General features: G+C 41.7%; 1 protein-coding gene across 1 annotated transcript; it reads left to right on the top strand.

Annotated features, from left to right (window-relative positions):
• Positions 1 to 12,548: 12,548 nt before the first annotated feature.
• Rraga (Ras related GTP binding A) lies at positions 12,549 to 14,194 on the top strand. Its single transcript, XM_020178801.2, has one exon. It carries the CDS (start codon positions 12,832 to 12,834, stop codon positions 13,771 to 13,773), a length of 942 nt encoding a protein of 313 aa, XP_020034390.1. The 5' UTR covers positions 12,549 to 12,831; the 3' UTR covers positions 13,774 to 14,194.
• The last annotated feature ends 3,981 nt before the right edge of the window (positions 14,195 to 18,175 follow it).

Below are 18,175 nucleotides of genomic sequence, written 5' to 3'. Positions count from 1 at the left end.
TCAACTCCCTCCCCACCCCACTTAAAGCAATTGCAAGAGGTTCTATTGTTCTATTTTATAAAAATATATGAACTCCATCAGCATGTTCCCTCACCTTAATATCCTTCATTCGCCCTCCCCCCTTCCACAAGTTACTCCCACTGAACCTATTTTACAGTCCTGTATTTCATTATTATTTTCTAAGTTGATTTCAAAGGGGTTTCTCAATGTATCCCCACTGTGAGTGTACTTTACTTTGGTCTATTCAGCCTCCTCCACTACTCTCCCTTACTCCTTCTCTCCCACCCCCCATTTTTCAACAGCTTTCAATATATATCCTTATACCTCTACCTTCACAGATGTTATGTATTACATACATAATAATATTGCTGACACTCTATCATTCCCTTTTCCTCCTCCGAGTTCCATAAAGTACTTCCACTATTACAGATATGTTCTAACATATACATTGCTATATGATTTGTTTTTGCATATATGTTTATCTTTTTGATCTACTTTCTACATATGAGAGAAAACAGGTGGCCTTTATCTTTCTGAACTTGACTTACTTCACTTAACATGATGTCCTCCAATTGCATCCATTTACCTTCAAACCACATGGTGTCATTCTTCTTTATTGTTGAGTATAACTCCATTATATGTAAGTATCACATTTTCTTGACCCACTCATCAGTTGTAGGGCATCTGGATTGGCATCTAGCTTGGTTATTGTGAGCCGTGCTTCGATAAACATCAGTGTGCAAGTGTCTCTTTTGTATCTTGACTTTATCACTGGATCATATGGCAGTTCTATTTTTAGCTTTTTTGCGGAATCTCCAGACTCTCATGGCTTTTGAATATTTGAAATGTGGCTAGTGTAACTAAGGAATTTAAGTTTTATTTAATTTTAACTCATTTAAATAAAACTGCCACATATGGCTACCATACTGGATAGCAGCACTCCAGATCTTGTGTCCTTCATCCATTCTAGAATGTTAAAAATCCACCTACTCATTCAAGATGCTTACTGCTAAATGGAGAATGTAGCAGTTAGTATTTCAGAGCATACACATATATGGGAAACATGGTGTCTGCTTTCCTACAGTATACCACCAATCAGGATCTGAAGCCTACAGACACGTAACTAGAAGACCAGAACATAGGGAGTGGGGATGCTCCTCTGAGATGGGGAACCACAGAGCTTGTTCTGAAGCAGAGCCTTAAAGATTAAGAGGCAGAAACAGGGGACTTGAGCATTTTAGAGATGCAAGGACAAGGGTAAGTAACACAGAGGGCAACCAGAAAGTGCACTTGGGATGCTGAAAAGTCCCATCCACTTTAAGAAATGGTTTTGGTTGGAGGTCGGGCTCAAGTGGTAGAGTGCCTTCCTAACAAGTACAAGGTCCCAAGGCCTCAAGTTCAAAACCCCAGTGCAGCTGGAAAAAAAAATGGTTTCATGTAAGGGAATCACAGTAGAGAAAACTAGGATTTCATTAACATCAGTTTCCAAATATAAAAATGAAAGTACCAGAGAAGAAACAATGGGAATAAAAAGGAACCAATTAAAGAAAGATTGCAAAGGAAGAGGGGACCAGACTTTGAAATGAGTAAATGTTGGAGTAAATTATCCTTTGCAATCAAAGGATGAGAGATGATTCAAAACTTTAAACCAAGGTAAATGGAAGATTACTGGCACCATTAATGGGCCAGACATTGGGAGAAAGGGGGAATTAGTGAATGTCTGCAGGTTGGAGTTGAGACTGATGAGACAACAAGCACGTTGACCAGGTGGAAATGAGACTAGAGGTCAGAAGAGAAGAGAAGAGAGGCTGATGGATGTAACTGTCAAACAGACTCTTACCAGGACCATAAAGTGGAAGGACAGAAACAGGAGGAAGAAAGGAGGCGAGAAGAAAACTCAAGACAGGCTCCACATCTGATGGTAAGTGGCCCCTTTGCAGGAATGAAGGGAAAACAGAATCAGAAGGAATATCTAGATACAAGGTGGACTGGGAGTGGAAGGAAACTTCTTGCTGTAGACTTTGCACCTCTTCAGTAAGCATTCCTGTCTGCCTACCTGGGTGGCATGCTGTGCAAAGACGGAGACAATGTCTTACAGATTTCAATACTGAAACCTAGAACAGAGCAGGAGGAGGCAAAATGGTGATGTAAAAGACCACAGTAAGGAAATGAGTCTTAAAGAATTTTTCAGGGTGAAAAATTAGCCCTAGACTAAGCAGTGCTGTGGTCCACCAAACAAAGCTTTAGAGCAAGAATCATGCTTGTTTGTAATAGAGTTCAGTAGTTCCCAATCCTGTCTAATGGTCAGAATTACCTGAAGACTGCTGATAGGGCAGCCCTCCAACATCATTAACAGCCTAGGCAACCGACACTCTTTCTGAAGTTCCCCCAAGTGACTCTAATAAGCAGCCAGGGCAAGTTGGATAAGGTTTCTAAGTTTTTACAGTGCCCTTTAATTCTCCCCACTATGGGTAGCTATATGTTTTTTCACATAATTTATTACACTTGTAAGCCCTTTTTGGAGATTTGGATACTAACACAATCCACGTACCAGTAGTCACACACATTATCTCATTTAATCCTTACACTAGTCCTATGAGGTAAGTACTATGGATACAGATATGGAAACTATGATCTGGAGAAGTTCAGCTGCCTACCCAAGATCCCACATAGACAGCCCAGGACAGCTACCCCAGAGCCCAGCCTAGCAGCTCCCATTTGCCCTGGGATGCAGGTATGAGATATAGACTAGTCAACTGCAGAACTTTTGACTAAAACCCATAGTTTGTCCCTGGGACCATCTGCCTTTGCCAGGCTTCACCATGGCATGGTCCTTAAAGGTAACTGATAAAGAGAGACGTGACTGAGCTGGGACAAGAGACTTTAACTCTACCCAACACAGAATCAAGTTTTTAAAACATCTTAGGTTTCTCTGACAAAGTAACAGTAATGTCTCTGAGAAATTCAGTTAAATGAAAGGAATTCTCTTTCTCTTTCCTGAAGAATTACAAAAGAAGCAAGACTAGTCCCAGCTTGGCCAGGGGTTTTCTATCCTTGGGTGATCTGTTCTGGGCTAGTGGAAGGGAGTAAAAACTGGGCTAGGACTGGACCCACCCTCAAGCTTCCTGCAGCTCTACAGAAAAGGAGCACAGAAAAATGCCTGAAAACAGCTACGCTCACCCAACTGATTGATCCAGGTGCATTAAATGCTAGTTGACAACACTGAAGCCTAGTAAAGGAGACAAGTGAAACGATCCTCCATGACACGGATGAAGCTGCCTACATTCCAGGAAAAGGGCCTGGCTGGCTAGGGAGTCTGAAAATCCAGGCGCCCCCAGGCTTGCCCTGGGCGCAGCTACCTTACCCGCAGGAGCACAGGTCACAGGTGCACTTCCTCTTCATAGGAGCCATCCCCCGCCTCAGCCTCCTGGTAGCCCAGCGGGGGTGCGCCAAGTCTTGAGGGTCCTGGCAGGTGTCGGGAATATTTGCTTGAAAGAAACTAAGCAGCCCTTTTGCACATTCCTGTAGCTTGCTCCTTTCCTGAAGTGGCCTTGCGGCACCGAGCAGCACCGAGCATGGACACACGCCCCTGCCTCTGCCGCCGGGACCCACACACCTGCAACGGCCCGCCTTGCCCCTAAAATCCGTAGGGCCCAATATCGCGAGTCCTGTGTGTCGTCTGCAGGGCCTGAGGGTGTACTCAGGCCGGCAGTGATGTCACAAGGACCTCTTGTGAGGTCGGGACATCGTCTGCGCCTCACCTGGCAGGCCCAAGATAGGAATTCCCCATCGGACCTTGGAAGAAAGAGGGAGGTGTGATGGCCAGCTTTGAAAGGCTCCTGGGTGTGCAAGTCAGCAAACGCCATGGTCACGAGTACAAAAAGGCTAAAAACTACCATGCCAGCACTTTGGGCTAGGATGCATGGTGCCTCTTCCTATGGAGCCTGGCTTTTAATACCATTTCCAAATCTTCCTGTGGAAATCCATGCCTTTAGCTGGTTGGAATTGTTCTCACCGGTACAGCAGCGCTCTTGAGAACAAAGCAGTTTTAGGGCGCTCAGGTGGATGTTCACGTTTCCAGGACCTGGTAAGGAATGACGCCGTGGAGCTGTGCTTATCAAATTGTAATCCTAGTTATTTGGGAGGCTGAGATCAGGAGGATCGCTATTCCAGGCCAGCCCAGGCAAATAGTTCTCGGATGCCATCTCCAAAAAATAACCAGAGCGAAATGGAATGGAGGTGTGGCTTAAGAGTCTAAGGTCTGCTTTGCAAGTGAGAAGCCCTGAGTTAAAACCTCAGTACCACCACACACACACACACAAACAAAACCAAAACACCTGGCTTAATAAACACCAGATTGCCGGGACCCACCCCCAGTTTCTGTCTCAGTAGGTCTGGAGCTCCAGAGAATTTGCATTTCTTACAAATTCCTAAGTAATGCTGCTGCTGCAGGACCAGAAACCACAATTTAAGAATCAGAGCCTTAGAGATTCAGTTTTGCCCTGTTGACCAGCCTTCCCCAACGGCTTTCCTGATTATGAGAATCACTGCAGATTTCTGTCCAGAAATTTCCTGCATCAAAAGCTCTAGTTCTGCCAGTTGTGGTGGTACGTGCCTGCAATCCCAGCTAGTTAAGAAGATCTCAAGAATCTTGACAGCTGTCATGAATATTTGCTCAAAAGAAAACTTAAGCAGCCCTTGCAAAGTCCCGATAGTGGTTCCATTCCTAAAGCTTGCCTTGCCCAAGAGCACAGCACAGAGCACAGACAACACACCAGCCTGGCTGACAAGACCGTCCCAATTCCAGGCCAGTTGGGGCCTTTGCCCCAACAAGACCCTATCTCAAAACCAAGCCTGGAGTGGTGGCTCATGACCACACTCAGCTACTCAGGAGGTGAAGCCAGGAGGATTGGATCCAAGGCCAGACCAAAGTTAACAACAGACTTCATCTAAAAAACTAAGAGTAAAAGGACTGAGTGCAGCTCAAGTGGTAGAGCACTTGCCAAGTGCAAGTTCCTGAGTTCAATCCCTAGTAACATACAAACAAAAAAATTAACATAACATTACATGACATATGAAACTTATATAACCTGTCAAATTTCTGTCTCTATAGAAAAATATTTCAATTTTGTCAAATTTTGTGTGAAAACATTCCTGAGTTTGCCTCTTTGGCTTTATTTTTTTGAGGGTCTCAGAGTTTGAACTCAGGGCTTTGGGCTTGTGACATGCCTCCAGACCTTTTTGCTCTAGTTATTTTAGAGATAGGGTCTTACTTTTTTGCCTAGGCAAGCCTGAACCTTGATCCTCCTATTTTATGCTTCCCAGCATTGCTGGGATGACACATGCATGCCACTCCTGGCTTTTTGTTATTGTTGACATGGTATCTCATAAGCTTTTTTGCCCTGGCTGACCTGGAATCATTATCCTCCTGATCTCAGCCTCAGAAATAGCTAGGATTATAGGCATGAGCCACCAGAACCCAGCTCCTCTTTGACTTTTATAGCAAGTTTTCTAACCCCACTTCTAGAAAAGTAGATTCAGAAGCAAAGCTTACAGTGGAGCTACTCCTTGCCTCCCTGGTAAAGAGGATATAGAAAGGGAGTGGGGAACCCAGAGGGGGAGCTGTGGAAGCCAAAGCAGAGCCCACATACTGTCCACTCTCTTTAAGTTACCTAAACATCATCCATGAACTCCAAAAAAGTGAAGTCAAGCAGTGAGACCAGATCTCATGCCCGGCTTCCTATTCAACTTCACAGGAGCCTGTCTTTCACAATAATCAGCTGGAGTTTGTTTTCTTAGGCATTACCATGAGTTTAGTAATCAACAAGAGGCCCTCTGGGCAGCTATCCCCTTTAGCCTGTCTGTTGAGTAGTATGTCAGGAACTGCACATGAACAAACTAATCAACGACAACAAATTGCCCAAGAAGAAAGAATGATTCTTGAGATTTGCAGAACTGGAAAACATCTTGTGACTAGGCAATTAAGATCAGAAGTGTGTGATTGGGCCACGAACCTCTGCTTATGAGGAGGCGCCCACCAGTCTGCAATCAGCAATTTCCTATATAAACTACCCTAAATCAGGCTCTCAGCAAGATGGCTCTTTTGGGATAGGAATCCCTGCCATCTTCCCATCAGCAAGCTTATGTAAAGTTCTGTCTTTATTACTGCATTTCCTCTCAACTGATTGGCTTCTATTTTCTGGCCAGTAGAGAAGGGTGCCCACTCGTGCCTCCTTCCATCAAACTGCCTTTGTGAAATGTCAACTTCCATGACACTTTCAACCTCCTGTACCCCTGCCCACCACATTGGGTGAGAATTTGAGTGATGAAGATGCTGTGCCTATTAGCCTTGACAATGCAATATTTACAGAGCTACTGGTACGTAGTAGGAAATCCTCCTGCCTGCCTTTTTGGCTTTCTTCCTTCCAACCAACTGGAATTGCTGTATAAAAAAGGAAGTCTTAAAATTTTTAGAAAAAAATTTAAATGTATGACAAACTCATGGTCTAAATTAAGATTAAAAAATCAGCAACTTTGGGAATATATGAATTATAATCAACATCAAATAAGAGGCTAATGGTATCAAGGATGTGTTGCTGGTATAGAGGTATGGCTCAAGTAGTAAAGTGAAAGCACTAGGTCCTGAGTTCAAACCTCAGTACTAAGGCAAGCTAGAAAATAGGAAAGATGCATTGGGATTCCTCAGACCCCAAATAGCTTATTCTTGGCACAATGCATGCTAAACTTCTTATCTCAGCCCAGTGCTATCCTTTGCTGTCATAAATTGTAAGACCAGAAACCTTGGGGTGATTTTGTCCTCTATTATATTTCAGGTAAAAACATGAATTTTGATGACACCTCATGCATATGATTAAATACCTAAGAACTAGCTTAAATGCATGTGCAGAGTAACTGTCAATCAACATATCCCCACCTATTGGGACCATCCAAATCTCTCCCTACTCGCTGATTATTGGTGATCTGGAGACTGCCTTCTTTCCCCTCCCACAGGTTATCCCAGGTTTTTAAAAGCACTTGAAACAAAGAGCACTTTCTCTGCTCCCTTTTCCCTGCTTTCATCCCACCTGGCCCACCTGGCTAGATGGCACATTCATTGCTTCTTGTGATGCTTTCCCTTTAATAAACTCTAGTACCTCCCTTGCTACATTCATGTGTCTTGCTTAGATGCTTCAGTGGCAAGCACAAGAATTTTGAAATAATCTGAACAGAGATCACACAATCCAACAATACCACCACAAAAAGAAAAAAAATGTGATGTGAACAGCATATATTTCTTTCATGGCACGAGAGGAAACACTGAAACTGTCAGCCAAAACAAAACTATTCAGGAAAAGCAACCTCAAAATACTAAATATAAAATACTGCAGGATTTGAACAAATGGTGGGATTGTGAGAAAATGGACTTTATTTCAGTGTCTCTATCAGCAGCACATGAATTAAGACCTTGAAGCCAAGAAGAAATGCACTGAGGACCAAAAGGAAGAAGGTCCACATGCTTCTCTGTCTTCACGGATCAGGAATTGTGCACGTAGATTAGCAGGCATGAGGTCTGAGCCACGTGGCATTTTTATTGAAGATTTTGATAACTGTTTGTATGTGTTGAAAACCAAAATAACATCTTTTAAAAGCTTGTCCATGAGTAAACATAGATGGTTTTTACAGTGGAAAAATGCATCTATTTTGATGAAGCATTTGATAATGATAAAATATCTCACACCTCACTCTTTATAGCGCACAAATGAATTAGGTATGAGCTAGGGAGGGAAAAGGTCAGTTCTGGTTTTGTTTTAGAATCATCACCTTTTACTAGCTTTTAACTATCTGATATATACAACAGACACACTATCATAGTTCATATAGCTAAATTCAGCATTTGTCTTGTTTTAATGGAAAGATTTGCTTCTGTTTTCTGCAGGCAGTCTCTGCCGGGATCACAGAGGTCCTTGACCCAAAAGGACTCAGAAAAGGAATGAACAGACAAGACACATATTGAGAGGGCCAGAAGGCTGATGACCAACTGGCAAAGTTTTACTTTTCTCAGCAAGCTTTATACAAAAGAGGCAGAGACTTAAACATCAAAACACTCTGACCTAGTTACAACTTATCTGTTTTTGCCATCCTGTTACTGCCAGTGTCCTTGGGTAAGTATAAACTTCTTTTCAGTCAAGAGAAACCATTTAGCATTCCTTCCCACCATGATAGAGACATGGTGCACCTGCAGATTCTGACCTTGTCGGAATGCTGCTAAGCCACAGTGACCTTGTCAAACTGTGGCTTTTGATTCCCAACAAGTCTTCTTCCTCACAACCCCACTGCACAGGGGATTATTGCTCTTCTATTTACAGATATGCTGCTTTCTCCTAAATGACATTTCTAGCCTGCACTCTGGTATCATGTGTTCTCTTTGTCTTTCAAACTCAGGTTTTGCTCTAGTCCTCTTCTTTACCCTGGGAAGCCTTCCTAAAGACTTTACCCAGTGCTGTTTGGACTTTGTATTTTCTAAATAAATTTAACCAGTGTTAGTTACTTTTTAAAAAATCCTTATGATTTTTCATATCTTATTGCTGATTTTAATGGGTTGTCAATTTCAGTACTTTAGTTTTTTATGTTTTTGTTTTAGGTTTTTTGGTTTTGGGGATTTTTTTTTTTTTTTTTTTGCAGGACTGGGGTATGAACGCAGGGCCTCAGGGCCTCACACTTGCTAGGCAGGCATTCTCCCACTTGAGCCATTCCACCAGCCCTTATTTTATGTTTAGATAGGGCTGGACAAGAAAAAGGAAAATAAAGACAACCATATTTAGCAGTGCAGTTAAAAAAAATGAATCTAATCTTTGTCCAAAGCTTGGCTTTTTAGTGAATAACATTTAAATAACCATAATAATGCAAGCACTGTGTATGGTTTCCATCTTTTAAGGGAATACTTAATTATAGTTACAAAGTAGAATATAAATTTTATCAGCCATGATGTAAGAACATAATTGACAAGTAGTAATGCTGAAGGAGGGAGGGGAAAGTAAATGGAATGGTTGTTGTATCCTTATAAAGTGGAAAGTTGAGAGATACAGTCTGTTGTGACAAAGGACATTTTATTTCTTATGGGTTAGTTGTAAAGTTTCTAAAACAGTAATATAACTGTATTAAAGGAAAAGGGTAGCAGAGTACAACAGCATGAAGTCAACAGGAAATGCCTAAAGACGGAGAGTTCAGATATGATATCTCAAAAAAGAATAGGACTAGGGGTATGGCTCAAGTGATAGAGCACCTGCTGACAAGCATAAGGCACTGCATTCAAACCCCAATACTGCCACACACACACACACACACACACACACACAAAATAATAGTGTAATATTTACTACAGATTTTTCATTTTTCAAAGACCCAGGAATGAGTTAGTAATTGTAGTTTTTCAGAATTAAGAAAACAAAACTGAGGTAATTATAAACCCCAAGAAAAATTAAAAAGCATTATATATAATAATTATATATATATATAATTATAAACCCCAAGAAAAATAAAAAGGTCAAAAAAAGAATAGAAAGGACCCAAGTCTTGTATGCACATATGAATAATAAAACAATAAAAAAAAGAGAGAGCAATACAGGGGGTTAGTCTGATCAAGGAACAAAATATGTATATATGGAAATATCATAGTGGAACTCCTTTGTACAATTAACATAAACACACACACACAAAAAAAAAAAAAAAGAATAGAAGAGTTAACACAGCAAGACAGAAACTGCTATCCTTAGAAAGTCCTGCTTTGCAGCCAGGCATAGTGGTGTATATCTATAATCCCAGCACTGAGGAGGCTGAGGCAGGAGGATCTTAGGTTCAAGGTCAGCCTAGACTACATATGGAGACCCTGTGAGGAGGAGGGAGGGTGGGAGGAGAGAAAAAGAAAAGGAAAAAAGAAAAGTCCTCCCTCAGCTGAGAAACTGAATTTGGGCAAGAGTTCCCACCATTTCTTGCAGGACTAGCTCACTGTGCCTTAAGTGTTTGTACAAGTATTGTGGTTTGTGATGAACACCTGTTTCCTTCTAGGAATCCGGCATTTTGGCACATGACAGGCAGATTGTGACTATAAAACTGGCCCCCAATAAAAATTCTGGGAACTAAATCTCTTGAGATTCCTAGCAGACATTTCACATTTCATGTGTTGGGAGGAATTAAGCTCATCTTGTCTGATCCCACTGGAGAAAACACTTGGAAGTGAACATCTAGTTACCTCCAGACCTTCCCTGTGTACCTTTTCCTTTTGCTGACTTTGTGATGGTTCCTTTCACTATAATAAACAATAACTATGAATCCTATGAGCCCTCTTAGCAAATTATAAAATCTAAGGGTGGCCTTCAAGACCACTAACACAATGAACAACATCAATAATCATTAGGGATATGTAACTTTTTGGGGGATGGTACTGGGATTTGAACTCAGAGCTTCACACTTGCTAGGCAGGCACTCTACCACTTGAGCCACTTCACCAGCCCATAGGGATATGCAAATTTTAAACATAGCTAAGATTCCACTTCACATCCATTAGAATGACTATAATCCAACATGGTTGCCAAAGACACACACACAAAAAAAAGTGTCTTCACAGATTGTAAGAGTATAAAATGTCATTTTAGAAAACACTTTGGTCACTTCCTAAAAAGTTAAACATGCATGTACCATATGACCGAGCCATTCCACTCTTATTTATTCCAGAGGAAAAAAATAGGTCAAATACATAAAGCATATATCAGATGCAAAAACAATGGAGCAATGTCTCTAAGACTCTTGAGGGAACATTAGGTTCAACCCATCAAGCATGGGGGTAAAAATGAAGACATTTTCAGATATGCAATGTTTTGAAATTTGTACTGCCCTCATACTTTTTATAGGAAAACTACTGAAAAGGGCTGGAAATGCAGCCCAGTGGTAGAGCACTTGTCTAAACACCCCTGCATTGCCTACCCCCAAAAAAGAGAGAAAAAAATCAGCTGAGTTTGTCAGGCACAGTGGTACATTCTTGTAATCCAGCACTGGGCAGGAAGATCACAACTTTGAGGCCAGCCTGGTCAACATAGTGAGACCCTGTCTCAAAACAACAAAAACAGTTATTTATATTTATACATACATATATGTGTGTATGTATACACACATATATATGAAAATGTGATCCACCAAATGAATAAGCCAAAAATAAGAAAGACATGGGATCAAGGAAATATGCATCCAACTCTAAAGAATGGAGTGGCTGATGGAGTGGCTTAAGTAATAGACTGCCTGTCTAGTAAACGTGAGGCCCTGTGTTTAAGCCCCAGTACCACCAAAAAAAAAAGAGGGGGGGAGGTTAACCCCAGAATGATGGCCAAAGGAGTTCAGAGCATCTGTTGAATAGATCCCAAGGCTCCTGAAATGTCAACAAGGAAATGAAACTGAGTTTGAATATTGAAAGATTTCCCTCATAGTATTTTGCCTTATAGCACATCACTGCAGGTTTTATTTACATAAAAGAACTATTTTCGAACTTCTTTTGCTACATGTTAACTCAGTGCCCTACACATAGTAGGCCCTCAAATATTTTCTCAATGAATAGAATGAGGTACGTGCATTTGTGCATATACAATATGTATGCATATTATCCAGTCCGAAAGGCCTTTATGGCAGATATATTCTGATTTAGGAGACTTCAGTGTCCAGATGATCAACTTATTCATTCTGAATGAGTAATATTGAATGACAGTAATTGTTTAACTACTTGAAGACCAAGAGCAGAATCATTGTTTTGGAGGAGGCGGTGTGACCCATTGTTAGGCAAATAAACTCTGCAAACTTATGAATCCAAACTTCATCTCATCATTCAGTACATCTGTAACTTGGTCAAGTTACTTAACCTCTTGAAGCTTTGATTTCCTCAAATGACATTAGTTATTTGTTCACAGGGTTATTGGGAGGATGAAGCTAATGCTTGATGCTCCATATTACAATTTCCTCGAGCTTTGGGATTCTGGTTATAAATTCTCAGGTCTGAGAATTTATCAGATATGAAAAGGAACTTGTCTGGAAGGGAGAAAGCCCTAACTAGGACGGGGTGTCTGTCTCCCAGAGGGGATGTGTTCCTGTGTAGCCCGGGCAATCGTTAACTTCTCAAGTCTCTTTCTTACTGTTTTCTTTTGGCTTCCCGAAGTGGGCTGCAAAGTCAGGAACCTCACTTGTCCGCTACCCAAGCCAAAAGCCCATATCGCTCTTAAAATCAGTTGGTTGTGGTGCGGAAATTTTTGGCCACGAGAGGGCAACATTCTCCCGACCAAACACACACGTAGCCCCTGCAACCATTAACCCAGCTTAAATAGAACAAAACAAAACACCAGAGTCCTTGGCTTTATCTACCACTTTCTCTCTCTTGTCGCCCCAGTTACGGTTCATTTAAAGGAGCAGCTTTTCGGAAAAGCACCAGCAGCGACGATTGAGCACGGAGTTCTCGCGAGATCGTCGCCGGAAGTGGATGGCACAGAAGCGAGGAGTTCTCGCGAGATTGCCGCGGGAAGTGGGTGGTGGCAGAGACGCAGCGGCTCCCCTCTTTAGAAGGCGAGCGCTTCTCCCCGGCGGCTGCAGCGTCTTGCCCTAGGCGCTCACCTCTGAGGAAGAGGTAGCCCCACCGCGGCCTCCCCAGCCCTGAGTTCGCGCTCTTGGCCTCCCCGCTGCACAGCTGCACCGCGGTGCGAACCGTAGCCCAGCCTGCGGAGCCCCCTCCCCGACTCTCCCTCGGTGCTGCAGCTAGGCCGCGCCCTCAGGCCCAGTCCGCGGCGGTCCCGGCGGGTGATGCCAAACACAGCCATGAAGAAAAAGGTGCTGTTGATGGGAAAGAGCGGGTCGGGGAAGACCAGCATGAGGTCGATCATCTTTGCAAATTACATTGCTCGCGACACCCGGCGCCTGGGTGCCACCATTGACGTGGAACATTCCCACGTCCGATTCCTGGGGAACCTGGTGCTGAACCTGTGGGACTGTGGCGGCCAGGATACCTTCATGGAGAATTACTTCACCAGCCAACGCGACAACATCTTCCGTAATGTCGAGGTTCTGATTTACGTGTTTGACGTAGAGAGCCGCGAACTGGAAAAGGACATGCATTATTACCAGTCCTGTCTGGAGGCCATCCTCCAGAACTCACCTGATGCCAAAATCTTCTGCCTGGTGCACAAAATGGATCTGGTTCAGGAGGATCAGCGTGACCTGATTTTTAAAGAGCGGGAGGAGGACCTGCGGCGTTTGTCCCGCCCACTGGAGTGCGCTTGTTTTCGAACGTCCATCTGGGACGAAACGCTCTACAAGGCCTGGTCCAGTATCGTCTATCAGCTGATCCCCAATGTCCAGCAGCTGGAGATGAACCTAAGGAATTTTGCCCAGATTATTGAGGCTGATGAAGTTCTGCTGTTCGAGAGAGCTACCTTCCTGGTGATTTCCCATTACCAGTGCAAAGAGCAGCGTGACGTCCACCGATTTGAGAAGATCAGCAACATCATCAAGCAGTTCAAGCTGAGCTGCAGTAAATTGGCTGCTTCTTTCCAGAGCATGGAAGTTAGGAATTCTAACTTCGCTGCTTTCATCGACATCTTCACTTCTAACACGTATGTGATGGTTGTTATGTCGGATCCGTCCATCCCCTCTGCAGCTACCCTGATCAACATTCGCAATGCCAGGAAACACTTTGAGAAGCTGGAGAGAGTGGATGGCCCCAAGCACAGTCTTCTCATGCGTTGAATGTTGCCAAATGCTCTTATGAAAATGCTGAATTACCTTTTGTGTTTTGCATCCTTTTTTTTTTTTAAATATTCACAATGTCATGTGCTTAAAAGTGGGCTTTGAAGTGTGTGCTTACTACTTCCATCTTTTTTCCCTATTCCCTAGTCTATAAACATTGGACACTATTTACTCAGCTATCCAGTAGAACTTCAAGATGGCCTTTCTGAAAAGTTGGTATGGTGTAACACTAAAGTAGGTGGTTTGTGTGTGTTCTGATAACCTGGTTATAATAGATATGCACATTAAAGCTTTACCAATATCTTCCTGTATTATCAGATTGCTAAGATGGAATGTTACTATTTTATCAGCAAGGTATTAAAATGCATTTATAAATTCTTGCTTCAATCACAAATAAACATTTACTGTTAGCAATTTAAAATATGGTCTTATTTAAAATAATTTGAAGGTGTTTAATAAGTAATTCTAAAGATCCTGACTACCCACAAGCATTGCTTAACTGGCAAATCCCCCATTTTACTGGTGATTGGTAACAACTGCTGCAGAGTGGCTGAGTACGGACTCAGCTAGACCCCTGAGTTGAGTTAGCATTCTGGTTCTTTTACCACTAGCTCCATAAACTTGGGCAACAGTAAATTTCACTCGTTTGTGAAATGTAAGAATACCAATACTTCATAGACTTAAAAAAGATTAACGTAAGACAACACAAAGTATTCAAAATGGCTCCTAGCACTTCTTAGTACTTTGTTAACCATCACCACCACCCAATGAGCCATTCCTCCCCATGTGAAGTCTGGCCAAATAGCTGAGCCTTTTTATATGATGGGTATTAAGTACTTAACATGCTTTTGTCTTATTTTATCCTCACAACCTACGAGATATGTTACTTTTCTGTTTTAATAGATGAGAATACTGGTAAGATCTATTAAGTCAGAACTAAGTCAAGGCAATCTGACTAGACTCCCCTCCCCTAACCATTACACCCCATTACTTCCTCCACTGACAGAAAAGTTAATCATAGAAACCCTAGCTTTTTAGGTTGATCATATCTTCATATAATCCAAATTTGCATACTAAGGAAGCCAAAGTCCAGGAAGCTAAGAGACCTCAAGGAATATTTCAGTCAAATTGGGCAAGATCATTACCCTATTTGTATTTATTTGGAAATTGGACAATATTGAACAGATTCTTAGATTACCTACTTTTTCAGGGAATTACTGAGGTTCCTAATCTGCCTTGCCAATGTGGTATACTGAAATCAGAAAATCTAAACTGTCCCATCCCAGTTGCAGTAATAGCTATCTTATAGATTATTTTAGATGAAGTCTAAGTATTTTAGAGCTAAGAGACCTCTGAACAACTGCAAGCCTTTCGTTTTACAGATGAGGCAATATCTTTGTACAGAGAGTACATAAAAATGGTAGGGCTTTATAATTTCAGGCTTTATAAAATTATTTGAACATTTATTAAACCCTCTCTTAGAAACAAGTGTGACAGTCCCTACCCACGAAGAGCGAGAAATTATTAACATGTAAGGTATAAGCCGGATGTGGTGGCACATGCCTTAATTCCAGCACTTTAGAGAATGAAGCAGGAGGAAGATTTTGGGGCTAGCCTGTGTTACATAGCAAGACCCTGTCTCAAAAATAATGTGTAAGATATAAAAATCATCTAATTAAGGCCACTGACAATAAATTAGTGGCACAGGTATACTTTTAAAAATCATTTTTAAAAAACAAGTTAAACTCCATGAAATTCTATTATTTAAAATGGCAGTGACAAAATACTCTTACTTGAATCACTAAACCTCAAATTTATTTTGTTGATCAAGTTATATACCTTTGTATGTGATCATTTCATAGTTTGCATGACACAGTTCTTTTTGATATAGGAAATTCCAGAGACAGATGGTATAATATTGAATATTTATTCTAGACAATAGTATGTAGAAAATACTTACAAATAGTCCCACACCAGACTCACAGGGCATCAGACTTGCTAGGCAGGCACTACTTCACCACTTGAGTCAGGCCTCAGCCCAACATTTACAAATATTTTAAATTTAGAGTATGAACTTGCCACCAGTTCACAGTGCATAAGGAAAAAAAAGTTCTTTAGAGCAACTATGGTATCTGAACTTAATGCAAAGGAGAATTTTATTTTAGCAAATACTTTCTTTACATTAAACAAAATATCCTTAAACATTTTCTTCAATTTTAGCACACTCAAAGTAGGGAAAACAGGGTTTTTCATATAGCTGTCAAGAATTCCTGTCTTTAGCTAAAACTGACTTCATAGTTTATGGCTAAGAAACATATGGTAAAGAAAGGTTTCAAAATTTCCTGTTTTTTGGGCAATCGTGGGGTTTGACCGCAGGGCATACACCTAGAGCCACTTCCCCAGCCCTTTTTTGTGATTTTTTTTTTTTTGAGCTAGGTTCTTAAGCTGGCCTCAAACCACTATCCTCCCCATCTCAGCCTCCCAAGTGTAGGATTACAGGCATGAATCACCAGTGTCCAGCAAACTCAATGTATTTTTGTTTTCCATTTAATTCCCTCCCCAAATGTTTTTCTTGAATTTTCTTTATTCTACTTGATAGTATTTTTTTTCATGCTCAGCAACAGGACTCTCCTCTTTAAGCACTTAAAATAATGAGGGGTAGATCTGGGGATGTAGCTCAGTTACAGTGCTTGCACAGCACGCACAAGGCCCTGCAAATAAGTAAGTAGGGGCTGAGAGTGTAGCTCAGTGGCAGAGTGCTTGTTCAGCACTCATGACACCCCAGGTTTGAACCCCAGCACCACAATCATGTACAGTTTCAGTTTGATGTAGAAGTCAGTTTATACACCTTTATGTCTTAGAGTGAACAAAACAAGGTATATTCTATGTAACCTGATATGAATGACCAAAAAATACATCTACAGCCGTAAGCCCTCATTACCTCGACTTTTACTCCCAACATGTAGGAGGCAAACAAAATTCCAATACTTAAATATTTGCCAACAATGACACATGGCCCTGGGGTATGTGTGGATCATATATATATACCTCACACCTATATAGGCAGGAAGGTATGAATGTATATCCTGGCATAATGAGAGATTACATACGACCATGAAAAAATAATAAAAGCAATTAATGAAATACCAAATGAGTAAAAAAGTTAAGATAAACCATAGATTTCAAAAAATGGATAGGCACAGGGATATGGAAAGGACAAAGACTTCATGGTAGAAATGAGACTTGCTCTGAGTCTTAAGAGAGCTATAACTGTGATAAGCCAGAAAGGGAAGATCAGAATTTCAGGTTAAAATTGTGAATCAAGAGCTGGGGATGTGGCTCAAGTGGCAGAGCCCCTGCCTGGCAAGCACAAGGCCCTGAGTTTAAACCCCAGTACTGCCAGAATTGTGGATCAAGCTTTTTAAAGGCCCATGGCTCACTGAAATGACAGGAGATCATGATGGAAAGGAAAACGGATGAAATCCATGTAGGAGACTTCACATGCCTTGAAATTTGAACTCTATTCTAGGATTAAACCATTTGTGATTGGCATTTATGCAAGGGAGTTCTTTATGATCAAAAGGCAACTGTGCAAGAAATAATGGACAGGGAAGAAGCTGAAGGAAACAGGTTACAATCACAGTGGTTTTGGAGAAATAATAAATTTGAGATTTTGTTCATGGGACTGACACAGGAAGGACAAGAAAGTCAGGAACTTTCAGCCTACACATATAAATCTCGATATGATCTCCCCAAGGGATTGAACCGGCGCTTCCAGCCCTCTAGGGCAAGCACTCTACCACTTGGGCCATGCCCCAGTCCCCTGGTTTGTAGTTTTCTTTTTGTTTGCTTTTGTGTGTGTGGTATTGAGGCATGAACTCAGGGCCTTCACCTTGAGCCACTCCACCAGCCCAATTATTTTGTGATAGGGTTTTTGAGATAGGGTCTCTTGAATTATTTGCCGGGCTGGCTTCAAACTGCGATCCTCCTGATTGCAGGAGGCCTGTTCCTAGCCTCCCGAGTAGCTAGGATTACAGGTGCAAGCCTCGCCCACCTGTATTTTGTTTTTGATGGGGTCTCACCAACTTTGCCCGTGCTGACCTAGATAAAGATCCTGCCTCCACCTCCCAAGTAGCTGGGATTACAAGTGTGCCCCACCATTCCCAGATTTCAGTATGACTTTTATAAATTCACAGAAAGACATTTGATCTTTGGATTCTCAGTAATTGTGGACATCCCACACTTTATTGGTTAACCTCAGCTTCCCTGTCAGTTAACTATCTCTAAAGCAACATACAGGCAATAGTGTACCTGCTTCTTAAATGTGAATCTCTATCCTTACCAACAGTACTCAGACTTTTTTACTGAGCTTGTGAATTACAAAGAATTATATTAAAAAATA

Source organism: Castor canadensis, chromosome 13 (genome assembly GCF_047511655.1).
Source record: "Castor canadensis chromosome 13, mCasCan1.hap1v2, whole genome shotgun sequence".
In the NCBI taxonomy this organism is placed as follows: Eukaryota; Metazoa; Chordata; class Mammalia; order Rodentia; family Castoridae; genus Castor; species Castor canadensis.
The sequence above is the reverse complement of the archived record's forward strand: the minus strand, read 5'-3'. Positions and strand labels throughout refer to the sequence as shown.